The sequence below is a fragment of the Saccopteryx bilineata genome, chromosome 7, assembly GCF_036850765.1.
Source record: "Saccopteryx bilineata isolate mSacBil1 chromosome 7, mSacBil1_pri_phased_curated, whole genome shotgun sequence".
NCBI classification, from domain to species: Eukaryota; Metazoa; Chordata; class Mammalia; order Chiroptera; family Emballonuridae; genus Saccopteryx; species Saccopteryx bilineata.
In genome coordinates, this window is record NC_089496.1 from 71,659,009 (window position 1) to 71,672,758 (window position 13,750).

General features: G+C 42.0%; 1 protein-coding gene across 5 annotated transcripts in view; it reads left to right on the forward strand.

The window, feature by feature from the left end:
• The window catches only part of SCAPER (S-phase cyclin A associated protein in the ER), a 312,812-nt gene extending 302,384 nt beyond the window's left edge, over positions 1-10,428 (forward strand). For all 5 annotated transcript variants that reach the window (XM_066239323.1, XM_066239324.1, XM_066239322.1 and 2 more), the window contains 3 exons: positions 5,247-5,438; positions 8,007-8,058; positions 10,307-10,428. In XM_066239323.1, the coding sequence (XP_066095420.1) occupies positions 5,247-5,438; positions 8,007-8,058; positions 10,307-10,407 (345 nt within the window). In that variant the 3' untranslated portion in view covers positions 10,408-10,428. The remainder of the gene's footprint in view (positions 1-5,246; positions 5,439-8,006; positions 8,059-10,306) is intronic.
• The last annotated feature ends 3,322 nt before the right edge of the window (positions 10,429-13,750 follow it).

Genomic DNA, 13,750 nt, shown 5'->3' on the forward strand with positions numbered 1-13,750 from the left:
CACCCCAGCCCTGTTTGCAGAGCTCTGTCCTGTGCAGGCAGGGCCAGGGAGTGGCCAAGCAGTGGCTGCCCAGGGGCATGGAGCTTGCTGCGGAGTCCCAGCCAGAGAGGAGGGCCTGTGCTGCCAGGTTCCTGGGGGTGGGAGGATGGGAAACACTGGCTTGGCTTCACACTGGGAGCAGGTTTCTGGTCCTGCAAGCGTGTGGAAGCCAGATGCCACAGAAGAGGACTCAGAGCAGCAGAGCTCATCACTATATTGGTTTTTACATTGTCATCACAGACCTGGTCTCATTTGAACCTCAACTAAGCCCTGAAGACTGCCATGTACCCCTACTTTATAGAAAGGACCCTGAAGCTCTGGCTGAGTCACTCAGTTGGTTAGTGTCATCCCGAACCCCAAAGTTACAGGTGTGATCCCTGGTTAGGGTACATACAAGAATCAACCAGTGAATGCATAAATAAGTGGAACAACAAATTGATGTTTCCTCTTTCTCAAAAAAAAAAAAATTAATAGAAAGGACTCTGAAGCTTAAATTGGTTAACTGACCAGAGCCGGGCTACCAGTACCCTTGAGCCTGCAGATTTGTGGCTATGGCCACTAAGAGACAGTTGACCGAGTCAGATCTGAAATACACCTGGTTAGCAAGGGCAGCCTTTCTAATGAGACATCATTCTGGCTAGGATGATGAGGAATCACAGGTGCACCATGGACTGAATTGTTTCTCTCTCCCCCCCCCCCATTCATATGTTGAACATTTAACCCCCAATATGACTTTACTAGGAGACAGGGTGTTAGGAGGTAATTAGGTCATAATGAGGTCATAAGGGTGGGTGGGGTCCTAATGTGTTAGGATCAGTGGCCTTATAAGAAGAGAAATAGATACGTCTTTCCACACACACTCACCAAGGAAAGGCCATGTGAGGTTACGGTGAGGTGTTGGAACTGAATATACTGGCACCTTGATCTTAGGCTTCCAGGTTCCAGAACTGTGAGAAATAAATTTCTGTTGCTGAAGCCACCCAGCCTGCCTGCGATACTTTGCTATGGCAGCCTGAGCTGACAGACAGGCTGACAGTGAATCTGGGAGCTTCTTCTCTCCTCCTAAAATTCCTCCACCTACAGTTTCCAGGTGCCCACGTCTGCTCCAGCCCTGAAGGTCCTCATTCCCCTAAGTGAGGAGTAACCTCTCCCTCCCATGGGGTCTCCTAGTACCTTACCATTCCCCCTCTGATGACTCAGGCTCCCTTGATTACTGTTTATTTGTATTCATAGCTTGTCTCCCTGAGAGTGAAAGCATGACCCCTTTGTGTCAATAACTACTAAATTCACTGAGAGCTCTCTCCTGGTATCTGTCGGTGTATGCAGGTTATCCTTCCCTGGTGGAAAGCACAAAGATTGGAGCCAGAGGCCAGTGGGTGGCCAGGGCTCAGAAGATGAAAGAATTGGCATGTCTACTTGTCTACTCCACATTCTTTTTTTTAAACCAGATTCCTTTCTAACACCAGCATTCTTGTTTGCCTGGTTCCTTTTTCCACCAAGCTATGGCACACATTGCCAGCATACAACTTTCCTTTTTCTAATGCCCCTTCTCGCCAGAACTTTTGATAGTTCCAAAAAGAAGAGGGAGCAATGGTCTCTCTTTCCCTCCCCCCCTTTTCATAACCCCTATGATACTAAAGAAAAAAAATGGTGAAGACCAGGGCATCTGGTAAACGGTCTCCTTCTTCAGTAACTGTAGATCATGCCCATTGGTCTCTCCAGAGAATGATCAAGAATGGACCCATGCCTGACCAGGCGGTGGCGCAGTGGATAGAGCGTCGGACTGGGATGCGGAAGGACCCAGGTTCGAGACCCCGAGGTTGCCAGCTTGAGCGTGGGCTCATCTGGCTTGAGCAAAAAGCTGACCAGCTTGGACCCAAGGTCGCTGGCTCCAGCAAGGAGTTACTCGGTCTGCTGAAGGCCCCCAGTCAAGGCACATATGAAAAAGCAATCAATGAACAACTAAGGTGTTGCAACGAAAAACTGATGATTGATGCTTCTCATCTCTCTGCATTCCTGTCTGTCTGTCCCTATCTATCCCTCTCTCTGACTCTCTCTCTGTCCCTGTAAAAAAAAAAGAGAGAGAGAGAATGGATCCAAAAATGGCGCTGGCTAGTTGGCCCAGTGGTAGAATGTCAGCCTAGCATGTGGTAATCCCGGGTTCAATTCTCGGTCAGGGCACACAGAAGAAGTGACCATCTGCTTCTCCACACCCTTTCTCTCCTCCTTCTCTCTCTCTTTCTCTTCCTCTTCTGCAGTCATGGTTCAGTTGGTTCAAGCGCATCATCCCCAAGTGCTGAGGATGGCTTGGTGGAGCCTCCACCTCAGGTGCTAAAAATAGCTTGGTTGCAAGCATAGCCCCAAATGGGCAGAGCATTGGCCTCAGGCGCTAAAAATAGTTTGGTTGCGAGCATGGTCCTAGATGGGCAGATGTGTGTACATATGTTAATGAAAGGTTTAATTTTTAAGGAATTCTCCACCATCAACCCCAGAGCAGTTGGGCTGTTTGTCAGGGTCACATGACTAGCTGAAAGTGAACATCATCATATTTGAGAGGCGGTGTCTCAGTGTAATAGGCCATTCCATCCCTCCTCCTGCTGTCTCTGCTGTCTGGGCCCCTCCTGGCCATGGTGCAGTGCTCTGGGGAATCCCCTTTAGGTTGGTGCTGGCCTATGTGCACTGAGGGAGGGGCAGGTGGCCTGGCCAGGCTCAGGGTGGTGCCCACCTTTATAAACAAAGGTGACAGACCAGCAGTTATTTAGTTACAGCTCCATCAGGAAAACAGATGGAAAGAAAACACCATCTTATAAATCTGAGCTTTCCCTGAATTGTGTACATTCCTTTCATTCAGCAAGACTTTCATGCCCCATGATGACTCTCTGTTGACTTTCTCCTGCCTTTGGAACGCCTCAGCAATGTAAGGTGACATTTGACCACCTTATGGCCTGGGAGTGAGTGACTGGATAAAATAAAACTGAGCCCTGCCCTCACCCCCCAGTCTGTCAAAAACCCTTCCATCAGCTCTCTCCTCATGCTCAGAGCCCTGAGCATCCGGTCAGGCTGTTGGCCTCCCAGCCTTCTTCCCTTGCCCCCGAGGGGGTGCTCAGCCTAATCCTGAGGGGGTGTTCAGCTTGCTCATACCATCAAGCTGCCACCCTCTGTGACACAAACCACCTGAATCACCCAGCAGTGGTCTCGTCTGAGTCTCAGTGATACAGATTAGCCCCTTCTTGGACCTCCTAACCCTGTCTCCCCTTAATGTGTGAAATGTGGTTCAAAGGCAGAGCCAACAAGATGTCCTGCTGTGCCTCTCACCAGCCCTCCTGGACCCCTGACCTGTACCCTGGTGGTCTGTCCTAGGTGGTCCTGTGGGTAGAACTCCTTACCCCCAAGGTAACCAAACTGCCTACTTCCATTAGTATCTTCACAGCCTGGGGATTGAAAAGTAGTGGCCACTGGCAGGTCATCCACTACACTGCTGGTGACCTCTGTAAACTCACTTCTTCCACAGGCAACTCTGTTCTGTTGCTGGAGGAGACTGACAGGCTCCTAAGGGGCTCTGCATCACCTCAGTGAGGGTCACAAATCCAGGGGCAGTAAGGTCCCGCTGGGCATTCATGTTAGGCGCTTGTTTACCAAGAACCAGGAGTGGTTGCCTTTAAGTTAACATGGTGCCCATGCCTGCCAAACTGGCCCGTGTTATAGCCTTTCAATTAGTGAATCTTCTAATATTATCTTTTTAACAACAAAGTTCCAAAGAAAAAACTTGTTCTTAATTTTTGCCCAAGTGAGGGGGGGGGGGGCTTCTAATAATGGTATCATTATGAATTCTAAAGCAGTGATCATTTGGCTGTGCTACAAAACTTGTAGCTAATAATTAAAATAAAGATTCAAGTACGTGTTTTATCAATAAAGTAGATGGTAGGACATATTTTTCTCAGCCGACATCAGAAACAGCAGCACAGCCATGTGCTGAATTGTCACACTGTGAGTCTTTAAAATTCCTCCTGGATTTGGAGGTATTAACAAGTCCCTATCAACATTCTCTAAAGGTTTTTGATGTCATTTTAGCTATTGAACTAAAATATGTGAACTATTACTTTGTTGATTTTGTTCTTAAACCAAACTGCATTATCATCTGAGCGTGTGTTCTTAAAGTATTGTTAAAAGTACTTTGAAAACTTGTAAATCCCTGTAATTTATGTTTCTCCTGCCTCTGCTGTTTCAGTCTTTCCTTCTGGTTTTAATTTTAATGCAGTCCTGTCTGGGTGTGTACCTGTAAAATTGTGTTTTTCCAAGTACAATTTACAGTCCTGACCTTAGAGTTTACAGTGTTCCTAACTTTCTGTGCACTTCCTCCTATACCAAGAAGTGGGCTTTGGGTCACCCAGCCCTTTCATATTAGAACTGTCTAGTCAAGGTTACTTGAAACAGGTCTGATTTTTGACATTTCTTAGTTTATCATGAAGGACCAGGGAATAAATTAGGAGTGCTTCCCTACAAGCCCATTAATTGCATTGCCCCGCTTCTTAAAATGTACACAGCTGTAAACCTAGACTGCTTCAAGACAACGGTCTCGTTTATCTAAACAATTCTCCTTTTAGATTCAATGGCACTGATGGAAACACAGATAAGGAGTATGGATCGGAGGAGGGCCCTTCTGGAACCCGTGCTCATACTATTCGTTCCCCTTACAATCCTCTTTTCTTCCCAGGGCTTGTCTGCATACGGCAGAATAGATTTCTCTGCATTCAGTGTATTATGTGAGCAAGGTCGGGAGACTGCAGTGGGCAGGGCTGCAGGAGAGGGTGTGTTTCTGGTGAGGGAGCTGTTTGTAGGTTTTAAGGAAAATGGCTGCTCTGCTCCTAGGGGAGAGCGGGGCTGGGCGTGCTGTTCCAGCTGCCTGCGTCCAGGGTCCACATCCCGGCATCCTCTCTCTGTGGCAGCTGTCCCTTCATCACAGATTCTATTAACTTTTAAATGGCTGCAGAACTTTTGGGATCTTTTCCTTAAGAAATGAGATTACAGTATATTATGCTCCTTTCAAATATCACTTAAACTCAGGTAAGGAGTCAGGATTCTTTTTTTTTTCCCCTCATACTCTTTCAGCATGTGCTCCATGGTTCTTCCTGATAGTTGGTGAGGGAAACAGGGCAGGGGTTGGCCCGGGTGGTTGGCAGTTAACCTGGGTTGCTCCTCTGTCCCAGGTCATCGTCCAGTCCGGCCGCCATCCCACGGTGCTGCAGAAGCTGTGCCAGCTGCCCTTTCAGTACTTCAGTGACCCCCGGCTGGTCAAAGTGCTGTTCCCCTCGCTTATCGCTGCGTGTTACAACAACCACCAGAACAAGATCATCCTGGAGCAGGAGATGAGCTCTGTTCTGCTGGCCACGTTCATCCAGGTACCTCTGTGCTCCGCCGCCTTCTCTGGCTGCGTGTGCGAGTGAGCGCTGTGGAGAAGGAAAAGTGAGCCAGCTGTGTATTCCTGCTGGCCACACTACCTTTTAGAAATGTCACGCATATCTGTGCTTGAACATTAATTTCTAAAATAACGGGATTAGTGAAACGGGTTGAATGTTGTATAGTTTCTACCTGTTAGCTTTCAAGAAAAGGCTATTTTTTCCAATTGAGGAAATGGTAAGCTCACGCTAAGGAAATGTTTTTAAAAAACTGCCAGACTTCTTTGCGGCTTTAATGGTTGCATTCATCTTACATTGAGTCTGGCTCTAAGGAATAGATAATGATTGCTGAAGAAAGATCAATTAAAACTTCAGTTTATTTGTAAATGTCTAAATATTCATATATATACACACACACATCTATGTGTGTATAATGAAAACCTGTTATACTGCCTTCAGAAAAATCTAAAACTTCTAAGTATAGCCTTCTATTTTTCTGATCCAGTTAAGTTCTGTATGCCCTGGCTGGACAACTCGGTTGGTTAGAGCATTGTCCTGAAGTGCAGAGGTTGCCGGTTCGATCCTCAGGGCACATACAGGACTAGATCGATATTCCTGTCTCTCTCTCTCTCTCTCTCTCTCTCTGCCTCTCCCTCCCTCCCTCCCTTACACTCTCACTAAATTCAATTAAAAGAAAAAAAATCTATATGACTGCAATCAGAATTAGTGCCATAGCAAAGCAAAGCAATATTTCCACATCTACATTAACTTAGTCAACTGGCATTAGAAAAATCAAGTTGGCTATTCTTTAATATTTGCTAGTAGCTAACCTTGCGATTCTTTTCTCTGTCATTGTAGATCATTATTTCCTGAAAATCTTCCATTTTCTTTCAAATGTTCCACCATAAAACCAAGGAGTTTTTGTTCCTTGACATACATATTATTAGTAGCGATAATAATGAAACAGAAAGTTGAGCTCTGCCTTGGTGCCGGTCCTTGTTTGGGCTGTGATGGTGCACAGCTGGTTGGGACAGTGAGAGTCCAAAAACTTTCTTCACCTTAAAAACAATTAGCGCTTTACATTTTGTAAACCATCCTCTGTAAGATGACCAACTGAAACACACAGCCAGATCAATTATGTTTAGAAATGTTTTATTTTCAGCTTAGTTGTTTTGTTTGAGCGTGCATCACATTTTATGAAAATGTTTTCAAAGATATTCAGCACTACAGGTTGGGCACAAATCTTTATAAAGTATTTTTACATTTAAATCAAAATCTTAATAAAATCTTATAAGCATCAAATTGACATTTAGGATTCTACACATATTTTAGAAACTCAGGATTGAATTAAACAGAAAATAGGTTTTAGAGAATCTTAAGATTGTGATCTTAAATTCCAATTGTTCCTTCTTTCATTCAGCAGGTAATTTAAGAGTGGCTACAGTGCGCTGCACACGGCCCTATGCGCTGGTGATACAGCAACGAATAAACAGATAAAAAGCCCTGCCTTCATAGATCTTTCATTTAAGTGGGGGGAGTCAAACAGCAAACAAATAACTTGTCAATGGTGTTAAGTCCTGTGGAGGAAAGGAAGGCAGCAAAGGGGGAAGGGGCCGCCAGGGCGGTGGTGTGCAGCTTCTATGGCCTGAGCAGAGGGGGCCTTGACCAAGATAGGGATAGCTGAGCCAAGAGGAAATTCTGCATCTGTACCAGCTTAGTACCTTACATTTTTAACTGCTTGAGAAACAATTTATAAAAATACAAATGATACCAGAATCTAAAGTAGTAAAGATTGTATGTATTACTTGTTTTCAACTGGTATTGATCTCAAACTAGTCCTAAATCCTCTCTGCTGTATGACACTCAACACACAAATATCAGGGAATGTAAATGTAACACATATTTAACATTTTAACACACAAATTACGTAAATGCTACACACATTTCTTAGAATGCTTATTTGGGATAGAATGTTAGATTTGTGGACCCAAGTATTTTTTTCTATAAATGTGTGCTCAAGAGAATGAATATACATTGGGATTTAGTTTATAAAATGGTTCTGCAAGGTACCCATGTATTATATTATTAATAGTCACTAGAAAATGGTATTAAAAGTAAGAGCTGATAGTTTCTGAAATTTTATATATTCTACATTTTTCATCTTCCACCGAAAAGTAAAATAACCAGATGTTTAAATTTAGCTGCAGAATACCTAAGAGCTTTTAGAGTTATGCTTAAAAAATGTTAAAAATCAGTATTTTAAGAATGTGAATTTGACTCAAGTGTTTAGTTTGTTAGATAGAAAATAAAATTATAGTTTGCACAGTAGGCAGTAACCTGGCCCTGGTGATAGTGGAGCAAAATGGAAGAGTCATCACTGTTTGACTTAAATTTACGAGAACCTGGAATACGTAACAGTAACATTAATTTCTTCAGCTTTTATATTCAGGCTCCAAAGCACTAGTGAAAAAATAGTTGTTTGAGGATTCAGAAGCATTTTTAAAGCTGCCCTCAGTGAAATATTCTCTGCTCGTAGCTTTGGTATAAAAACACTTTTCTTGTCTCCCACAGGATTTTGCACAGAACCAAGGTCAGACCGATAACCAGTCTTATCAGTCCAAAGGTATGTGTCTATTAAAATTAAACAGCATGAGTTTGTTAGCTGAATGGACATGTTTCTTCTTCTACCTTCTGGAACTGCTAGGAAAATTAATTTATTGCCCAAAAGATTTGAGATTCGGATACCAAATATATATTTCAGTGCATCAAGAAATCGATTTTGTCATCAAGAATGAGTGTATCAGAATATACAAAGAAATTTATGGAAGGAAAAGAAAAACACAAAACATCTTTGTATACTTTACACTCACCTCATGCAAGATATAATAAATGATAAATAACTGCTAAATTTATTTAGTAGCACAGGACACATTCAGATCATTAATATTGGCCTAAATAACTCACATAAATGCTGAAATCACATAGGTTTGGTTCTCTATCCATGTTCAGAATAAAAGTATCAATGTAGTCCATATTCCCCCTAAATTCAAGTATTTGAATTTTTTATTGAAATAAACATAAAATTGTTTACCATGGAGAAAAATCCATTACAAGGATTTTTTCCTGTAGTGTTCCTGCTGAGGTGTTTCCTGTGATCAGAGCTGGAGATGTAGAATTTTAAAGTGCATTTTTACTTTTTAAAATATTTTGCTACCTAGACTGTAATTAAGAAGTACACGTTGATCTTTAACTGTGGCATTTCTCTGGTTGAGAACCTAATCCATATGTCCCCCAATTCTTCCACTAGTTTGATCATCTTTAAAGAGGCTAGTCAGAAGCCCACTCCCAGCAGGACCCTCCTGGGCACCCAGCAAGTAGTCCTTACTTTGGGGTAGGTGGCAGTGGGGGTGGAGGAGTCACCTTGGACTCTCTCTCTCTCTCTCTCTCTCTCTCTCACACACACACACACACACACACACAATCTATTATCTATAATGGGCAAGTGTTGAAGTACATAGAAAAGACTATAACTAAACCTGTAACAATATCATGAAAATATGTCATGTTTTATTGACTCAGGTACTCTGAGAAGTAAACAGAAAGCTGTGCTCCTTTTTTAGAAATTCAAGTCAACATCCTAGTTGGTGCCATTTGTCTAAGCCAGAATTAGTGTGCAAGTTGAGTTCTGCCCTGCCTCAGTCAGTCTTAAAGGGAAAGAAAGAAAAAAGCTGTTGGAGGCTACTTCAGAAAAATCAGCATAATTTGTAACTGTTTCTTACAAAACAATTAAAAATTTTTTAAATACATGAAAATGCCTACAAAAATCGTCTAATGCATTTATCTATAACTGTACAACAATTTCTTTGCCAGTAAGAAGTATAGACATTCTTTTTTCTTCCTGTTCCTCCTGTCTGTAAGGATGAGTCACCATTTGCTATGTATCTGGCACGAGGTCCCAGGAGCTGCCTCCCTTGTCTGCTTGGTGGGCTGCCGCCAGTGGGAGTCTCTCACCCTTCTTCTCTGACTTCCACACTTTCCCCAGCTACAATGAGTTCAGTCCACACAACAGCAAATGGAGAATAGGTCTCTGCTTTGCTCAGAAAGAGTCCTCACTATATTTGGTGACAGCTTATAATATCTTCACTTGATTTAAAAAAAAAAAAAAAAAGATGACACATTTCACTAAGCTGCTAGTCTGTACCTTTAAAATCAGTTCCCTTTTTGCTTAGGGGAACTTTTGATTTAGTCCCCATAAAATATTTCAAGTCATTTTGAGGTCATTGCCCAGGTGAACCTCTAAGCACAAAGCAGCTCCTGATAGCACCACACTGTCATTGCTGAGGAAGAATTGTGGTTTTCAAATACTTGCTGCTCAGTGACTGCCCAGGTATGAGATTATTTGCTTTGCTCACAGTGGCAGTCAATAAAGCTTCTACTTGTTTCCTCTGCTTTGTTAGATAGGCGACTGAATGCCAGATTTGAGCATTTTTAAAGTTATATTTAAACTAAATCATGTTTTCAAATAAATAGACTGTTTTAGAAAATATGTCAAGTTTACATACACATTTACCCTTTCAAGGCTAATGTAAGGATGGAATAGATGGCTGTCATTTTATATTGTTCACCATAACTATTTTACCCTGTTTTCCTACCTTGGAATCCAAAAGAAATTTTTTTCCTAATGTTTTATGTAGGAGTTAATGTCTGAATATATTAGACATTAATATAGCATAAAATAGATTGTGATTAAAATATAGTCTGTCTGAAGTTTATGTCTCTATTTTGTACTCAGATATCAAAATAAGTTTAATATCTTAAACTTCAATGAGTTTACCTCTTTTACACTTAATTCTTTTCCATTTTCCTTTCAGGAAAATTCCTTGGATCCCAAGACTATCTTGAGCTGGCTAACAGATTTCCTCAGCAGGCCTGGGAAGAAGCTCAACAGTTTTTCTTAAAAAAAGAAAAATAAAAAATGTTGTGGTTGCTTCTGTATTTGAGTACCCTCATTAATATTTAAATTGTTCATATGTTCTAATTGTTTCTCAAGAAACTCATTTTCACATGTTTATACTCTCTCCCTGTACTGTAGATATGGTATATACTTTGAACTATTTATAATGACTATAGATACTTTAATGTTCTACTTGCTAACTGCAAGTTGAGTTTATTTCCTTTACGCACAATATTTTGCAGTTGGGTAACTTCCATCTTATATACTTTGCATTTGTAATATGGGTGAAATTAGACACAAAATTAGCAACTCTGTTATGTTCTTGTAATAAAATAACTTATTCTGTTTGTAATGGTGACTTTTCTTGTTAAGGCAATACAAATTTGAAAGAAAAACGCTAACTCCAACTCCAGAAGTATCTTAATTAGACGTTAGTTAATTGTAGTTAACCAGTTCTGAATTTCCCTCCCTTAAGGTTTGGAGTAAAGATGTTTATAACACTTTTACATTCTAATTACACATATATTTCCAGGGCCATTTTAAATTAACTTAGAGCATTGATCATTGGTCTGCCCATAGTTTTCCTCGCAGACAGTGCAGAGCCTCCCAGGGAGTGCAAATTGAAGTTATTCTCCAGAATAAAGTCCAGATCCAAAAAGATCAGCCATAGTGAATCACCCTGAAGTACAGTCTGAAAGAATTGTGACATGAAGCAGCGCTGGAACACAAGCAAAACCACGGCTCTGACACAGTGATGCTGACCTTGTCGTGTCCTGGTCTCCCTGCTTCTGCACCCGAGCTCGGTGGCCAGCACTAAGCCGAGCACTGAGTGACATCGGTAATCACTTCTGTCGGATAAGGATCAAACATTACCAAGAACAAAGATCTGGTTGGAAAAAAATTGTTGCTAATATGTATCAGATTCAAGATGGGGTGGGGGACTGGAAAAGAGAAGTTTCTTTAATTTAACTTTTCACGGGAAACACCTCCTGACATTCGGACACTAGTCCCCAAGCTGCCGCGTGGGTGGTTTTTACTGTTTTTCAACTCGAGAGAAAGTGAAGGTCTAACTTCAAAATCCAAGACCAAAGGCGACCTCATTCCCATGTGCGCGTCCACACTGCACCCAGACCGGACCCCCGGGTACGGAAAGGAAGAGTCAGATATTTATAGGGTTTGCTGCAAGACGCTTCCCGTTAAAATATGCTTCTCATCTAGTCGAAAAATTGTCCAAAAGCCATAATAAAGGCAGCTGTGATTATCCTCACAGAAACTGTTCACATTTCCAAGTAAATGTTGGTCTGATGGTTTCTCTGCCCCAGGCGCCCAGGCGGAATAGGAGTCAGAACCCGCCCCAGAGAATGAGGCCGCTGACGCTGGGGTGCTTCTCCCTCCCAGGGGCACTGTGACCCGACCCGTTTGTCACCTGCCCGCCGCCCTTCCCTCCCAGAGCCACCGCAGAACCGCGGGTCTTTTCTTCGGGAGCTCCCGGCCAGCTCTACACCTTTGGGTCTCGGTAATCTGGAAAGAGATTACTTCGCACCACCTCGTTCTTCCACTTTCCTCTGCCTGCTCCCGCTCCTCAACACGGGGTGGGGAGTCTCCTACCTTCGGTACCGAACCGCCCCCTAAACAGCCTGCTTCCCAAGGTGCACACACTCGGTGCTCCGCTCATTCCCACACTGCTCTCTCGACGACAGCCAGCGGCTGACCTGCTTGACCAGCAGGTGCCCTCATCCGAAGGCTGGACTCACCCTGGCACTCCCGTCTTTCTGTCACCATTGCTGCGGGGCCCCAAACTTGCTTTTAAAATTGGGCCACTCTTCACCCATATTCACATCAGGGTCCCAATGGAGTATGTCCTTGTGCTCTTTTCTCTCCCATTACCAGTCCAACTCCATTTATCAGCATCTCATGCACAGCCTCTATCAACAGGGTGCTAGTCTGTAACTGCAATCCTCATTATTGCATAGAATCTCGGTATCTTGAAGAAAGTTTACCTTTACATCAATCAGACACGTATTTAAAAGCCTCTAATCTTCCCTACATCAGCTTAATAAACTCTGAATTTCCTGCTTTTATCACAACTCCATTTCAACTTCTCTACAAATAGTTTATTATTCATTCATTGTTTCCTCTCTCCAGCACGCTGCTAATTCTCTCGCTGTCTTTGCGAAGTCTTTCTAGTATGGGAAACCCAACTAAATGTGTGGCGACTCATGCCCCTCCCCCAAAGCAGCAGTAGCAGTATCTCAGGTTTTCTTGAGAACGATTTTAGACAGCGTCTCACTTTAACCCAGTATTTGCAGCTCTGACAAAATTGAATTTAAAGCTATTATGTATTCAAAGCTGAGAAGCTGATTTCTGTCCCACAATCTATTAAAAGTTAAAGTTTGTTGGGAATGCTGGCATTTCTCAGAAGTATTTTGAATTTCCCCATAAGTATGCAGCTTTTTGATATGTATTAAATTTCGTGGTATTATAGGCATAAACTTTTCCATCTCTGAGAACCCTTTTCCTGCCTCAATTACACAGTGCTATCCAAATTATTAGATATATACCACCAGAATGTCTTATTCTAAAGTGAATCTAGTTAAATACTAACTTCCATTTTCACCTATGGTCTCTTTCACTGAACGGATGTTTTACTACACAATTGGGTGTCTCGCTTTAAAAGTTCAGTAAACATAAAATACCACACTTGTAATTGTTACAGGTAATTTAATTTACAAGAAAATCCCTATTGTATTACCAAAGATGTTTAAAAGATGACCTGGGAACCGTTAAAACTGATACTTATTAATGTAACTAACCAACCATAGATCTGACACCTCAGCAGGGACAACTGTAATAAAGCTTCAAAGTTAAACTCTTTCCCTGGAACCCACGTGGGAAGGATGTGCCCCCATGCCTATGTAGCAACAAACTGCAGAAGAGCTGCTGTTTAATACAGTAATACAGAGAGATACAGGCAGCCTAATATATAGTAACCACTTACATCATTTCCCAACATTCAAAAACAGACGCGGTCATATAAATATCAAAAAGAGGAATTATATTTTTGATCTAAGGATGATGAAGAGATGATTGCAACTAGATATTTCTTCTCAGCATTAAGATACTGTAGTCTGTCAAAAGCAAAAATTAGGAACTAATTAACAACCATTAATGAAATTCTGTACTCAAGAACCTATTTCCTTTTTTAAAAATGACAAAATTCAATATTTTGGATAAATCAAAAGTTTTTGAAAGTAAGAGTAGTTGGAAGTTTAGCCACCTATTCAATGGTCTGCCCCAAGATAAAAGGAAATATCTATCTATATTTCTGTTTGGGAGGGAATGGTCTAAGAGAACAAAACCT